The 17,231-nt window shown below is 31.5% G+C and overlaps 2 protein-coding genes and 1 pseudogene across 3 annotated transcripts; all 3 read left to right on the top strand.

The window, feature by feature from the left end:
• The first annotated feature begins 331 nt into the window (after positions 1 to 331).
• LOC145637186 (triacylglycerol lipase OBL1-like) lies at positions 332 to 11,124 on the top strand. The gene is made up of 7 exons (XM_081688668.1): positions 332 to 650; positions 3,236 to 3,429; positions 3,793 to 3,826; positions 4,009 to 4,631; positions 5,036 to 5,279; positions 7,490 to 7,521; positions 10,936 to 11,124. Exons 1-7 carry the CDS (start codon positions 332 to 334, stop codon positions 11,122 to 11,124), a joined length of 1,635 nt encoding a protein of 544 aa, XP_081544794.1.
• A 2,062-nt stretch (positions 11,125 to 13,186) lies between these two features.
• Positions 13,187 to 15,424, top strand: LOC145637185 (triacylglycerol lipase OBL1-like). The gene is made up of 3 exons (XM_081688667.1): positions 13,187 to 13,505; positions 15,048 to 15,241; positions 15,377 to 15,424. Exons 1-3 carry the CDS (start codon positions 13,187 to 13,189, stop codon positions 15,422 to 15,424), a joined length of 561 nt encoding a protein of 186 aa, XP_081544793.1.
• A 318-nt stretch (positions 15,425 to 15,742) lies between these two features.
• On the top strand, positions 15,743 to 16,977 carry LOC145637184 (triacylglycerol lipase OBL1 pseudogene; annotated as a pseudogene). Its single transcript, XR_014114157.1, has 3 exons — positions 15,743 to 16,360; positions 16,538 to 16,811; positions 16,937 to 16,977. The product of XR_014114157.1 is annotated as a triacylglycerol lipase OBL1 pseudogene (transcript).
• Positions 16,978 to 17,231: the final 254 nt, after the last annotated feature.

Here is a 17,231-nt window from a genome sequence, read left to right as displayed (position 1 = left end):
GTCTTTGCATCGTTCTTGATGGAGCTCCATTGATGTATTGTCGAGAAAGTGAAACCATGATTGGTCATCAAGATCGGCAAATTTACACTCTACTTAAAAACCCAAAGAGAGAAAAAATAACTACACTCTACTTATGTGGATAGTTTAAGGGAATATTATCATGACACAAACGCACCAAATTTAGAATCCTAGATTCTTTTGTCGTTTGTATAGACTATAGAGCAACAAGAATGAACATATAAATAGAAGTTGTGACATCCACTTAATGACACCAAATGCTCATTCATTGCATCATTTTCAAATTCTCTCATTTCTTCGTTCGAAGCTAGGCATGTCTAACTATAGTTGTTCAGATAGCTTAGTATGCAAGGATTATCTTGAATTGAACCCAAAAAATGCTAGTTTTAAAGATCTTTTTCACCTTCTATTCTTTAATAATAGAAGAAGTTTCATTGTAAGCCCTTTGGAATTCGAACAAGATTTAAGAAAATTTAATTATCGATGGCTTGTTGTTACTTCTGTTCTCCTGTTGAAGTTGCTTCGTATCATAAAGAAACCATTGAAATACATTGGATTTTTCATCATAACATGGATGAATCTAATCACAAATTATGGTGGTGTGCTCAAGTTGTTGTTTAATTTTATTAAAGGTTAGCAATAATATTTATTATCTTATTTTTAATTTGCTTTTAACTTTTTTTTTTCTAATTTTTTCTTTCTAAATGAGTTTATAGAACGTTTTTACATCGGTCATTTAAAATATTTTGCATGAGGTTATATGAAACATTTTGCATGGATGTCACAAATTAAAATAATGATGTTTGTGTTATGAACTTCATGCGACCTGTAAAAACAAAATAGTATTAGCTAATTCATCTTTTGTATTATACTTTCATCTTGTTTTGTGATATCTATACCTCTATACCTAATATTTAAAAACACAAACCATCATGCCCATCATGCCACATGTACACTTTATTTTTCACCAATGCAATGTCATATGTCACCTCATTAACATTTTATTTAATTAATCCCCTTTCTCATATTTTTTTAAAAAAAAAAAAACTAGCTTTAATTCAATACATATATGAATGTTGTTTGGTTCACTTTCCCTCAACTTAATATCTTCTACAATTACATTTAATTTTCACCCCTTTAATTTGTCTCCTTTGTAAACTATTTATTTTTCAATAAAAATATGTTATAAAATAAAAATTAATATTGTATACATATAAATAACCCGTGCATTGCACGGGACAGAAGGCTAGTTTGATTAAATACTCGTTACATTATTCCTATTATCCAACTACTTATGAACATAATAATAACCTACTAATCATATATTTTCAAAAAAAAAAAAAAAAAAAAAAAAAAAAAAAAAAAAAAAAAAAAACTTACTAATCATATAGTTTCTCATTTCATATCATTTTTGATAAATAATCACTTATTCCGTGGTTTTTTTTTTCATTTAGGTCCTAAGCGTCCTAACTGGTTAAGATAATTATTACCATGTAGCTGTTTTAAGGTACAGGCGAATGTACCATGCTTAGTACAGACAAAAAACACGGAATAAACATGTAGTTGTTTTGTAAAGAATATACAACTGTTTTGTAAATAACATATAAATGTTTTGTAAAGAACATCTAGTTTTATATTTTTTAAATCTAAAGAACAGCTGTAATATTAATAAAGAACGAACATGATAATATTATGTAATGAACATTATTAATATATACCCACCATAATTTGAAGACAAAATTCAAAGAACATTTAACAATAAGCAATGAGTATTATGTCACAAATAAAAGCACATTATTCTGACAATCAAAGAACATGAACATATGTTCTTTTCCCTCTTTTTTGGTGTAAATATGGCTCAGTTGAGCAGTTTAGGGGGAAACCCGGTTATGGCACAAGAAGGCGGAGATTGATCAGAAAAAGGCCGAGTAGCTGCCGGTACTTCCTTGTCGGGAGTCGGTCCCACAGGTGGCCGATCATCGGTCCCCTCCTAGGAGGGGGTTCCCAAGCTACCGACGAAAGTCGGGCGAAGAAGCGGCTCCATACTGGTTACTGGGAATAGAATCAAGAGAGAGAAGTGCCTTATAAGAAGGCTTGAAACTGGAGCGAAGCAACTCGACTAAACATAGGTTAGCTTCCTTAGAAGATTCAACTAGCGCTTAGAGTTCGGTGCGAGGATCAACTCCGTACCCTTCCTTCAGATATTTACTGCTTTGCACGAGCTGAGACAGTGTAGATAGATCCGGATAAGGCAAAGACCACATTCCTACTGCTATAACTAAGACTGGAAATTCCCTAAAATAAAAACATACTTTTTGTTGCATCGATCGATTGGCTTAGAAGTTGGAACCTTCTTTTCTCAACTCAAATGCTTCGAGTTTAGTTTCCGCCCTCAATCCGCCGTCAGCTGTCGTGGGTTAGCCTTCCTCCATTAGTACTTCCACACCCAACTGACTCAGCCAAGAGAGAGCCCATGGCAACCATGCCTTCCTTATCGAAGGAGGCAGGAAAGGAACGTTTCCCCCCAAAACCCCCTCGGGGGGATGTTTACGACGAGCTCGTACATTCAAAGTTTAAAAAGCTTTAAATTCAAGGAATTCAAAGAAACTGTTTAACAAAACCTTGAATTTAAAGAAACCTTCCTTATCGAAGGAGGCAGGAAAGGAACGTTTCCCCTTCTATCTGATGATTATCAATTTTCGGGTGTTTGTATCTCCCATAATTTTTTTTATCACTGAAGGGTATATGTTCATTGCATTTTAATAGCATGTTCTATTCACTCTAGGTATATGTTCATTACATTTTAATAGTATGTTCTTTTTATTATAGTTATATGTTCTTCACTTTTCTATATTATGTTCTTTCAAGCAAAACAACTATACGATACAACATACCTGCGCCTGCAGGAACCAATGATTATATAATTTTCATTATTATCTCATGGTGTACAATGTCATTTGCCCTAAACATAAAATGGAAGAGTTCATTGTTACTTTGTAAGTTGGAATTATTCGTATTTCATGTTTATTTCATGCTCAATATTTCCGCTTTTAGCTCATTATACTTAGTTCTTAGGAATAATACGATGGTACATATGTAGTGTCAATAAAATGATGGTATGTACATGCATATATCACATATGCATATCCTTTTCAATCTTCATCTAGAATTAGTATATCATAGATTTTATTTAAGAATTCAATGAAATTTTGGACAGGAAATGTGACTATGCCAAATAAGTCAAGCGACACATATAGATCAATGATAGCACTTCTTGACAGAAGAGTTGATTTGGACCCAAAAATTGAACCAGGGCATGCCAATTATGATGCTTCATTTACTTGGATGTCTGCTAAGTTAGCCTATGAAAATTCTGCCTTCATTAAAACTACTGGTGAGGACCATTGGAAGGTATTATTGTACACTTTCCATATGTTCTTTTATTTGGCTTTGGTTTGGGACGATGAGATGTTAGCATCGGTTTAATTCAAGTTTATATGCAAGTATTACGAACAATATAATAGTAGAGTCGTTAAATAAGTTGTTTATTGTATTAAGTTTAACTTGGAGTACGGTAAGTCAATTCGAATTTTAACAAATCCATACTTTTTGTCTCGATAGTATCTCAATTTAAAAAAATGTGTTATGGACTTATGGTAGTTATTGTAACGATATGTTCTTACTATTTTTATATACACTAATTTTTTTTACTTTATATTTTTATCACATATGCGTTTTTACATTTACTATCTTTTTCGTCCAATATTTTAACAGATGGAGTTGTTAGGAGCCTACGACTTTCGAAATGGTAAGCATTATAAAACTAATATAATTTTTTATTATGTTCTATGTATTATGTATTGACGTATTGTTGATCTATATATTGTCTAAAGTTATTGATTTGGAGTGTATGTACATAAAATGTAAAGAAATTTAACTAATAGAGGGAACAAAAATTATTTGCCCTAATTAAAATGTCATTTGTTGTAGAATTTCAAGGGAGCAACTCAACACATGCATTCATGGCACGCAACAAAAGCAAGGACAAAGACACAATAATAGTGGCATTTAAAGGCACAGACCCCTTCGACGCAGACGATTGTAGCGCGGACATTGATATTTCTTGGTTTAGGCTAACGAACGTAGGAAAAGTTCACGGTGGATTCATGAAGGCATTAGGCCTCCAAAACACCAAAGACGGCGTTGGATGGCCGAAGAATATCGAAGCAAGCGATGATAAACCACAGTTTGCGTATTACAAAATTCGACAAGTCCTTCGTAACATAATTAAAGAGAACAAGAACGCAAAATTCGCAGTAGCGGGACATAGTTTGGGTGGTGCATTAGCGATATTATTCGCTAGTGTTCTAATATTACATGAAGAGAAAGAATTGCTTGATAAATTGGAGGGTGTTTATACATTTGGACAACCAAGAGTTGGAGATGAGGAATTTGGAGATTTTATGAAGAAGAATTTGAAGGCCTATAATGTCAAATATTGTAGGTATGTTTATTGCAATGATATGGTTCCTAGAGTTCCCTTTGATGACAAGACTCTCTTGTTTGAACATTTTGGTCCGTGCCTCTACTACAATAGTTGCTATCGAGGAAGGGTAAATTTTTTATTTTTTGGTCTTTCTTCTTCATATCTACATTTGTTCGTATGAGACTACAAGAGTCTTTTTATAATCCTTAGAGTTACATAGTTTTTTATAAGTATTTATTTTTTAAAGAGTGTCATCGCAATGATCCTGAATATTTTTTTTTTTTTTTTTAAGTAACTATAAATTGACAAAGTACTTTGAAAGCGACTACATCATAATCTAGATTTAGCAAATTCACATGCATATCATGATTTATAATTTTTTTATAGGAAAATTAACTTATTGATTAAATTAAAAATCATACGATATCCACAAATGAAATCTGAACCTAACAAATACATTCATGATATTGATTTTCACCATCAATGTTACATCCCTTTTGACATATTTGTTTTTGTTGTGGATGAATGTAGGAAATGATTGAGGAGCCAAATAAGAACTACTTATCATTGGTATGGGTGATACCAAAGTACGTGAATGCAGGTTGGGAGCTAATTAGGGGAATGATACTTCCACGTATGAAATGGGGCCCAGATTACAAAGAATCTTGGTGTCAAGTTCTATATCGAGTGTTTGGGCTGATTATCCCAGGTCTTGCGGCCCACGGCCCACAAGATTATACTAACTTAACTCGATTGGGCCGCATGGCTTTGCCTCGTGATACAAAAAAAATTAAATGAATGTAATTCAAATCAGTAAATCATACAGTCCATAAAATCTTGGCACAAATAAATTGCACAAGAATAATAAAAAATACGCAACTTACAAATTTACAATGGTGCAATATGCCTAGGAATTAGTATTGGCAAAGTGTATTGGCCAAGAATTACCAATATAATGATTTTTAATAAGTACCCCAAAAAAATTAGGGTTACTTTTATTTTTGTACATTAATATCATTGTAATATTGGAATAATGGTTCGACTTTAGTGAAGCCTTGGCATGTGTTCTATATTAATTACATAATGCTACATATCACATTTGAATCTTTATGAGTAGTTGACATCGCTTAATTTAGCTCAATATTCCTTAATTTTTAAATTATTTAAATTATGAGTTAATTTTATTATGTGATATTATCCCTTAATTTTTAAATTTTTAAAATTACGAGTTAATTTTATTAAGAGCTATTACATCCCTTACAGTGTGTTTGGATAACATTAGAGGAAAGAAAAGAAGGGGAGTGAGGAGAAGAGGAGGGGAGGGAAAAGGAGGGGAGAGAAGAATGGTGAGTTTTCCTTCCAAATCTCTCCATTATTGGAGGGATTATTTTCCTATAATTTAATCCCTCCATTTCTCTCCCCTCCAATTCCCTTACTTCCTCATTTGTTATCCAAATGAAAGATATCACATCTCTCCATTTCCCTCCCCTTCTTTTCCTTCCATTTCCTTCTATCCAAACACACCGTTAGTTTATGTAGTACATCATTATTACACAACAAAAATTCTAACAATCTTCCTATAAATGAAGAAAGAAGAATAAAATCAACATAGAGTTGCCAAGTCAGCATAAATATCTTTACTTCTAATCAGTGTAGGACACTCATATGAGTCATATCTGTCATATACTTCCTCCATTCTTTTATTATTGCACCACTTGCCTTTTAAGAAAATTTCACAAATATTGCACCATTTCCATTTAAAAAAACAAAATATGTGTGTTCACACTGTAAATATCCAATATACCCTTACGTTTAACACTTGATTCTTTACTTTATGTTTACATCACATGGCCTTATTTGTACTTTTACCCTTCTCTCTCCTCATTTTTCTCACTACCAAAATATGTGAGCCCAACATGTATCGTGCAATAATAAAAAAACGGAGGAAGTATGTTGTTTGAGAAAGTCATGCATGATTCAACACGGTAGATTCTTTGAACGAACTTTGTCTACACTAGTAGATTCTTTGAACGAACTTTGTCTACACTAGAAAGAATTTTCCTTGTTTATGTTTACATTATGTTCTTGTTAGTGTTCTCAGTAATCATAACAGTTAATAAAATCATATCTATACTCGATCTCTTCGTTTACTTGATAAGTGTAAAAAATTTCTAGTCACTTAAACTATCTTCTGTGATTCACACACATACCCAATAAATACAAGTATTAAGAGTAATTGTATTTAAATATTGAATATTTTTTACATTATTCATAGATATCGATAATTAAATACTCCTTCCGTTATAGTACCTCTGTTAATTTTTATGTGCAACTTTGGGGTATTATTTGTGAGATATAAAATATTTCAAAGTTGTACATAAAAATTAACGGAGGTAGTATATTACTCTCAACAATTACTAAAAATGGCCGTTACATATTACTCGCAATAAAAAAAAAATTCCTTTTATAGTAAGTTTTTGTGTGATTTTACAAAATTACCCTTAATTTTTTTAAACACCCTAATTAAACTACTAATTTTATCTTAAACTTAAACTCTAACATTAATTAACTTAACCATTTCCACCTAAATCATTGAACTTCCATCTAAATTCACCATCACCTTCGTTGGCAACCACCACCACTACCACCTATCTCTCTTCATCAACCCAGAAATTTCTCTCTCTTTGTTCATCTCCTCTCAATTAGACCGCAATATTCTATGAAGATCGCCACCGTCTTCGGAAGTCAGTGACGTCCTCCTCTTGCTTGTCGCCGCCTTCGTTTTCTCTCCACTCGATCTTCCTTTTCTTATTGTCTCGTACCGTCATTGCCGCTAAACTCAAATTTGAAGGTTTTATGGTCAAATTTGACCATCAAAACTCTAGATCTAGAGTTTTGTTGGTTGAATTTGACCAATTATAGCTTTAATTGAAGATGGAGAAGGCATTAGTTTGTCATTTACATCCCTTTCGTTCATATTTTTAGGGTTGCGTTTTTCTCAGGGGCGGGATTTTTGGGTGTGTCGATTCGTAGATTGTAGGTTCGTGAGTTGTGGGTTGTGGGTTTTGTGGTGCGGGGTTTGAGTTGTGGGTTGTGGTTGTTCGTGCTACTGGGTTGTGGTGCGTTCGCACTGCTACGAGTGAACTCGTGGTGCTATTGTGCTAGGTGGTGGTGTTGGGTGGTTTCGTGGTGCTACTGTGCTAGGTTGTGGTGATAGGTGGTGGTGGTAGTAGTGTTGGGTGGTTTCGGGGGGCTTTGCTAGGTGGTGGTGATAGGTGGTGGTGGTGGTGGTGGTGGTTCGTGAATTCATGGTGTTGGGTTGTGGTGCGTTCGGTGTATTGTGGGTTCGCACTGCTACGAGTGAACTCGTGGTGCTACTGTGCTAGGTGGTGGTGTTGGGTGGTTTCGTGGTGCTAATGTGCTAGGTTGTGGTGATAGGTGGTGGTGGTAGTGTTGGGTGGTTTCGTGGGGCTGTGCTAGGTGGTGGTGATAGGTGGTGGTGGTGGTGGTGGTTCGTGAATTCATGGTGTTGGGTTGTGGTGGTTTGTGAACTTTAATTTAATTTTTTTTTGGTTGGATTAATACTTAAGTATATACCCTTATTTTTCAATAATCAAGCTTAAGATCTTTTTCCAAGGAGTTCGCAATTCCCTAGTTTGTTGCGAGTAATTCGTAACGGAGGGAATATATTAATTGATAGATTATAAAACATATTCATTGTCTCAACCATCAGTTTAAACTTTTGGTTGGGTTGGTCCCTTAACATGGTATTGGAGTCATCGTGACACAAAGGTCACAGGTTCAAATCTCATGCACCTCCACTTTCAAATGGAATATTTCGCGCATGGTATGCAGAAGACCCATGCTGCATCCACATTTTAAGCTTGTTTTTTTTAAAAAAAATCAGCTTAATCTTTTGATTGAATTGGTCCTATAGCTCGCTAAATTATTATAGTATTTGACAAACATATATAATAGGTAGTGAACTAGTGCAAGTACGTGCATGAAATAAATTGAGTAAAAAGACAAATGAATTATAAGTTATAATTTAATAATTGAAGTACAAACTACTACTAAGCTTTCATCTTCTATAATTAGTAAAAGAAAGCCCCTACTTAACTATTATATTATTCCATTGTCTAATTGAATAAGGCTAATATGCCCTAATAATTAATCGTTATGTCCAACGCATTTGACTAATTATTGTGATTTAGCTTGATGATCGAAATCACAATTAATTAGTATAATATATTGATCTTACCTCTTTAATAATGTCTTTATCGTCACAATTAATTATCGTATTAGTTGATCTTCTCCTTTATTTCATGATCTTCCATCTTCAATAGTTAGATACCGGCCAAAAATAAATAAATAAATAAATTAGATAACAATGGTTAAGTGCATAATTAATCTACATCATCCTTTAACCAAAACAAAAACAAAAACAGATAACGGAGCCAGGTGTCCACTGTCCTTTTGACAATAACTAGCTTTTGGACCCGTTCTACGCACGGGTTATGCTTAAGTTATCTATTTATTTGAAACTTTACAAATTATCTTGTCACAAAAAAAAAAAAAAAAAAAAAAAAAAAAAAAAAAAAACACTTTTACAAATGATTTGAATGAATTTATTTTATCGTCTTTTGACATATTATAATATTTTATGAATTTATGGTAATAGACTAATAGTTGTAGAAAAAATGGCATAAAATCATAAAATCATATCTCTATCGCATGATATATTAATCAACAATTTGTATAAAAAACTGCTTTGTAAATACCAAACACTTATTATAATTTAGTAATTTACAATTTTTACATCAAATGTGAAGACATTATATTCTTCTTTAGTCTTTACCAATATATGTCTCTTATATTGCGCTTAATATCTTCAAAATTAAAGCCCCATGACACGCAAACAATGTCATCCTATGGAATTTCCATAGTATTCTTGCCACCTAAATATTTCCCTTTTCAATCATCATCCTCATTGTTGTAGAAATTTCACATAGAATTTTGAGAGATATACTAATTTTTTAGTTTTTGAAACTTAATGAGTGTGAAAAAATCTTTATTGAAAATTTGTATTTATATAAGAAGAAGGGGAATATAAGGGGTCAAATTAAAGAAATGAATTATGAATGTGAATAAATTGAATTGATAGATGGAATAATGAGAAGAGGAGAAGGTTTAGGAAATTTAATTTGTTATTGAATTAAAATAAAGATTACAAAATATAAAAGTTATTGAGAAATAAAGGGGAAGATGAAGAGAGAATTTCTTTGAAAACATAAGGAGAGAGAATGAATAAAGAAAGGTAATAAAGAATGATGACATGTGTCAATTTTGGTTTGTGTTTTTAAATACTAAGTATAGATTAGATAAAATTATAAATAAAGTATTTTTATGCATTAAATAAACATGCAGCAGGATTATTATAAAACTATTAGAATATACCTACTTTTATATACAAGTTAATTATTTTATTTCGATGTTTAGTGAAGCAACAAAATAAAAAAAAAAAACTAAACAAACGTGTAAACGCGTAATTAATTAGCTTTTTGACTATCACTTTTCTTACTAATAAAACATGGGAATGATGGGACATAGGCACATAGCTAGATATAACACATCAAGAACTAACACGATTTAGACCTTAGTGTAGTGTTTCACGAGTATCTCACCAAACAAAGAAAAAAATGTTTCAATGACTTTTAGCATGCCAAATAATTAATTATGATATGGTATGACTAATAATTGCCACTCCGTTTACTACTAAGTCAATATACTCATGACCACATCTACATCTTAGATCCTCCAATTCAAGCATCATATCGTTCTCGAAAGGGATAACAATTAGGAATAAAATATAATATTCAAAGCACTCCGATCCTAAGTTTTAAGCATCAATAATCACTAGTCCAAATCATGCTTGATATTTGCCCAAACACTAAAGGCTTGTGCCCTGTTCACATTTACTGAATTAAACTGAACGGAACTAAATTGAATAGAGCTAAAATGAATATTTTATGAGAGAAAGAAATTAGGAGCTAAACTTAACTGAACTAAACTAATTGAAAATTAAGCTGAAGTGAACATGCCCTAATTGAATTAGTATTCACACATTTTGATTCAAATTTATATATAGGTATTTTATTATTCTAACAGAAGGTATTGTGTGAGTCCGTTTCACGTTAGTCCAGTTTATAATGTATACTCTGACCCCCTACCCGTTGTCACATATCAGCCTTTACCGGCGGCCGGCGACCTTCTCCCTCCCATTTCCCGGTTTCGGCAACCCTCCCCCACCCATCCCCAACAACCGCTACACCTCTAGTTGAAAAATTGATTTTTAATTCTTCCTTAATTATACTTCGTATGATTTTTGATTGATTAATAATTTTTGTAGAATTTTGATTTTGATTTTATAGGTATTATACGACGAGGCTTTACATCGGAACTCCGCCGAGGATTTCGGAGTAGAGAGGAGGAGGAGTACGGACTTCGTTCTCAATCAGGAGAACACAAAGCTTTGGAGGTGGAGTACGGAAATGGCGGTCGAGGAAGGTGAAGGTGAGGTTGAAGATGAAGACAATGTGAAGGTTGATGTTGATGACTGAGCATCAATGACAGCAAGAGCTTTAATGCAGTAGTCAGGTAATAAGCATCAATATGATATCTTCACTTTCCAGATATCATGATTTTGTGTTGACAGATCGAAGAGCAGAGCTTAAATGTGAAGCAGGACACCCCAAGGTTGGTTATTTTTTAATATCTGATACATTTAAGCTATTTTCTGATATATATAACCTTTTTCCTGAAAATTATAATTTAATATCTGATATTTATAATTTTATATCTGACCATTATAATTTACTTTCTAACCATTATAATTTAATTTCTGACCATTATATTATAATATCGGACTATTATTATCATATTTCTGACCATTAAGATTTTTTCCCCTTAATATCTGACCATTATAATCTAATTTCTGACCATTATAATCTAATATGACTATTATTATCTAATTTCTGACCATTAAAATTTTTTTTTCCTCAAATATTTTTTTCATGTTTGTATGACCGGACTCACGTGAGTCCGTTCTACACAAAACTTTTACTTATTCTAATAGTTTATAATAATAGGGCATATTCTAATAGTTTTATAATAATATGTCTTTTGATTCAAATTATTTTATATAGGATAATAATTGGATTAGTATTTTATATGGAGGATATGGTACTTTTTTATGGACTTAGTTTAGAAAATTAAAATATTAATTATCTTATGACTCATTAATTGTCAAACCGGAAAAAATTCAAAATACAAATAAACAAAAAAATAAAGTACAAAATTTATAAACCAACAAATATAAAATGAAGCCCCTATCAAACTTATAATTTCAAATTATCCGAAGATGACATTAAAATTATCAAATAAAAAAATCACTTACTTTCTTCCTTCTTTAAAACTTTTTTTTTTTTTATTTTTTTATTTTTTTATTGTACCTTTAAATTTGTCCCGTATCATAACTTCATAATAAGTATCCATCACTTGATTCTCATATTCACTAATGTATGTTTAGTTAACCTTATATTGCAGATTTCTTACTACTATTAGTAATGAGTCCAGATAAAGTTATTAGTTGGTTAATTATACTAGTATTACTTTGTATAAGGGTAATATACCAAATTCAATTTACTACTAAAATATAGTTTTAACATATTTCAATAAGTTGTTACATATTCAAATTAGTTACGTACGATAAGATTAGATAAATTTAATTAAAATTAATATATAATACTTCCTCTGTTTTTTATTTTGCATTACTTTATAATGTACAAAGTTTTAGGAGAGTAATATAATATTGTGAGTGGATGAATAAATTATTATAGTAAAAGTAAAATGGTGATGATGAAAGATAAAGTACGTGAGAGAGGATAAATATTTTATTATTTTATTATTTAAGTGGGGACCATGAAAGAGAGAAATAATAAAATAATTTGAGTAGGGTTTAAAGTAAGAGAGAAAAATGATAAAACGAAGCAATATAAAGTTACCAAATATACAAGTGATGCATTTAAAAAAAACACCTATAAAAGGGAAGTGATGCAAATATATATATATATATATATATAAAGAGTACTGCATAAGTTTAAAATTATAAAATCAAGTAAATACAACATATATATTATTATATCATAAACCAATTCCACTTTCTTAAAGTTTCATATGTGACTAGTCACACCGTGTGACCGGAGTTACTCGGTCGGTTAAGGGTTACTCAATTAGGAATTACTCGGTCAAGGTTAATTTTGGAGTGTGTCAGACTGTCAGTCGACAACACAGTATGACCAGCCACTGCACACAAAAAACGTGATGTTTTACTTTTTTTTTTTTTTTTTGGGAACGCAATGTTTTACTTTTTTTTTTTTTTTTGGAACGCAACGTTTTACTAAAATAATAATAACACATAACTAGCTATGCCCATATAGAATTATAGAGTAGGTAAAAGTGGACCGATTGAGTAAAGTTATAACGCTAACATGCCAATTTTGAAACCCTTTATTCTTTCGTGCATAAAGTACAAAATGCATGAATATATAAATAGAAGTTGTGACATCTACCAAATGACACCACAAACATATCCATCATATTCTTTCTTCATTTCTTCTAAACATGTCTTACTATTGTTCTTCAGAGAGCTTAGTATGCAAAGATTATCTTGAATTATACCCAGAAAATGCTAGTTTCTATGATCTTCTTCGCCTTTTGTTCTTCAATGAGAGAGCTAATCATATTGTTTGCCCTCACGAAATCGAACAAGACCTAGGAAGTTTTAACTATCGATGGCTCATTTTTGTTTCGGCTGTTTTGTTTAAGTTGTTTCGATACATGAAGACACCAATGGCTCATATTGGCTATTTCATCGTAACATGGATGAATCTAATAACAAACAATGGTGGATTGCTCAGATTGTGGTTAAATTTTTTCAAAGGTTAGCAATATAAATTTAACTAATTAATGATCATTTCTTATAATTAGTTTAACTATTACTCCATACTTATGTTTTTCACTAATTAATGATTATTTCTTATAATTAGTTTAACTATTACTCCATAAATTTTTACTTTGATCAGTAATTTAAGTGTAATTTCTTTTTTGTTTTAATTACCTTGTAGTTTTTATGAGTCACACTATTTTTATAATAAAGATAATAATCAGTCAATCGTTACTTTACCAAACAATAGTAAATAAGTAACGTGATATACATCCTCAACTAATTGTCTATTTTGGTCAATCTAAAAAAAAAAACCACCGTACCCTACTATTATCCAATCTTAATATGCATGCTCAAACCTAAGAGATAATAAGAGCCTTTTCTAAAAAGAAATAAAATACATAATATAAGTGCTAAGAATAAGGTAAATGAAAAAATGTCATTTATCGAGGTTTAAATTTGTTGTGACTTGCTATATATGGAGTAGCCTCAGGTTACACGTATGATAAATATTCTATTTTTCTTTCATAAAAAAAAAAATTGTAATACACGCATTATTCAAATTTCTGTATATATACTGCAAAGTGCCAACTAGATCGATTGTGTAATTAGAAATTAATTCATTGATTAATAATCAAAATGGACTCATTACATAATTCATAAATCTAAAAGATTAGGTTAAATCTGCACTAATCATCGAGTTAACAGAAAATAGTTAGATGGGATCCAATTGGTAGCATATGATTCAAAAATTGATAATGAAGGTTATGCCAGCTATTAAATTAATTTAACTAATGCTTACCATCATGAAATACATAATTATGTCCCGTGTAATTAGTGAATTCATTTACTGTATTAAATATCTTGCCACTAATTGAGGTCTATGTTAAGTTAGCATCCTAGCTTGTGCTAATTACAATTATTTTACCGCGTGTTAGTAATACACAATTACTTGTTACTGCACGCTTCTAAGGGTAGTTTGGGTATGGGTTTTCCATTTAGGAGGCTAGAGAAAGGTCCTATAATGTTCCATCATAATTTACAAAGGGTAACGTCTAAAATAAAATAAATGATAATCGATAAAATGAGCCATGTATTGAATTGATAATTCATTAGTGTCTCATATAATATTGGAAGTAAAGTTGGATAACTTCTAAAGTTGTTAACATTACATATATAATAGAGCTAAGTATAAGAAATCGATAGCATTTTCAAGACATAACATATATAATAGAGTTTGATAATTTTTTTAATTGTAATAAAGGGTTATTATTTGTGAAATGATATAATATTATTCGTATATTATTGTGGAAAAAACAAACTTGTTGATGTAATAGTGATATACGAAGTATGAACTTATGAAGTTAAGAGTTTTAACCCCTCCCTTCACGCATAAGACCCCTTCTTTTTTAATGTGGGGTATATATATATATATATATATATATATATATATATATATATATATATTATACATACTGTTTTTAATTTACATATTCCTTATATTATTATTTTGTTTAAAAATCTTATGAAATTGGACAGGAAAAGTGCATATGTCAAATGAGTCAAGCGAGACATATAGATCAATTATAGCACTTCTCGATCCAAGAGTGGATTTGGACCAAAAAATTCAACCGGGGCATGCCAATTATGAAGCTTCACTCTCTTGGATGGCTGCTAAGTTATCCTATGAAAATTCAGCCTTCATAAAAAATGTTGTTGAGGAAAATTGGAAGGTATTGTACACTTTTTTTTTTAAAAAAAAAAATAAATTATTATTATTATTATTTATATGTTTGCATGTAATCATGTATGATCGCCATCTTTTACTATTCTTATATTGACATCTGACTCTTTCTAATATTTAACAGATGGAGCTGTTAGGGGCTTATAACTTTCGAAATGGTAAGCATTATTAAAGCAATAGAAGAATATATTTTTGTTATCTATTGTATACTCTCTTCTACATTAGGGGCGGACCTAGGATTATTAAGTTGTTGAGGTACTTGATATTATCAGTTCGATCCATATTCCATATATGCTCGTTTTATTATATTTCTATTTTGGTTTTAAATATTATAAATTCTGAAAATGGTGAGACATGTGCCACCCAAAACCAGGCCATACCCTTATTACATCCCGTATAATGAAGGGTACTATACAAACAATATTATCCTAAAAAAATTTATTTGCACCAATATAATTAACTAATTCTTGAATCATTTGTTGCAGATTTCCAAGCGAGCAATTCTACAGATGCATTCATGGCGCGCAACATAAGCAAGGACAAAGACACAATAGTGGTTGCATTTAGAGGCACAAACCCCTTTGATACAGACGACTGTTGCGCAGACATTGATATTTCTTGGTTTAGGCTAACGAACGTAGGAAAAGTTCACGCCGGATTCATGAAGGCATTAGGCCTTCAAAACACTAAATCCGGTGTCGGATGGCCTAAAGAGATCGAAACGAGCGATGAACAACCACAATTTGCATATTACAAAATTCGACAAGTCCTTAGAAACATAATTAAAGAGAACAAGAACGCAAAATTTGTAGTAGCGGGACATAGTTTGGGTGGTGCGTTAGCGATTTTATTCGCTAGTGTTTTAATATTGCATGAAGAGAAAGAATTGCTTGATAGATTGGAGGGTGTTTATACATTTGGACAACCAAGAGTTGGAGATGAGGAATTTGGAGATTTTATGAAGAAGAATTTGAAGACCTATAATGTCAAATATTGTAGGTATGTTTATTGCAATGATATGGTTCCTAGACTTCCTTATGATAACAAGACTCTCTTGTTTAAACATTTCGGCCCGTGCCTCTACTACGATAGTTTCTACCAAGGAAGGGTAAATTTCTCCATCTGTCTTCATATGGTTTTACTTTAAATTTACGATTTATGTAAAAAAGTCATATTACACCTAAAAAAAAAGTCTGAATCTTTATTGAAGGGATTCATGATTTTTAACTATATCATTGATGTACAATTCTTTTGACATATTTGTTTATGTTATGGATGATTGTAGGAATTGAAAGTGGAGCCAAATAAGAACTACATATCATTGGCATGGATGATACCAAAATTCATGAATGCATGTTGGGAGCTAATTAGGAGTTTCATACTTCCACATATGAAATGGGGCCCAGATTACAAAGAATGTTGGTTTCAACTTATTCATCGGGTTATTGGGCTTGTTTTCCCAGGCCTTTCGGCCCATGGCCCACAAGATTACACAAACCTAATTCGATTGGGCCGCATGGTTGAACATCATCATCACCATGGAAATAATTATATACGAAGTATATAATTATTTTTTTGCACATGTATAAGTTATACTCCTAAAAGAATAGGCAACTTATGATCGTGCTTGATGCCTTGGCCCTTGGTGTTAAACTGTTAATGTGGAAATTACTTTTTTGAGTAGGATTTGGCAAAATGTTTTGGGCAAATGTGATGATTCTTTAAAGAGTACCTAATAAAATTTAGGGTTAATTTTAATTTGTAATATCATTTTATTATTTGGATAATGATTTGTCTTAAATTAAAGCATTGGCATGTATTTATAATAATGGGTGATCACATAATATACATTTTAATATGAGTTGTGCCCAGTTAATTCCCCAGATATACAAAGTTTGTTTATCTGTGGGTATAATCGTCTTTTCAAATATCAGTGGAGGGGTATATGCGTCTTTTCATGTACTAGTTGAGGGGTACAT

The sequence above is a fragment of the Chenopodium album genome, chromosome 6 (genome assembly GCF_948465745.1).
Source record: "Chenopodium album chromosome 6, dcCheAlbu1.1, whole genome shotgun sequence".
Lineage (NCBI taxonomy): Eukaryota > Viridiplantae > Streptophyta > Magnoliopsida > Caryophyllales > Amaranthaceae > Chenopodium > Chenopodium album.
Note: the sequence above shows the minus strand (reverse complement) of the source record. Positions and strands in the feature narration are given on the sequence as shown.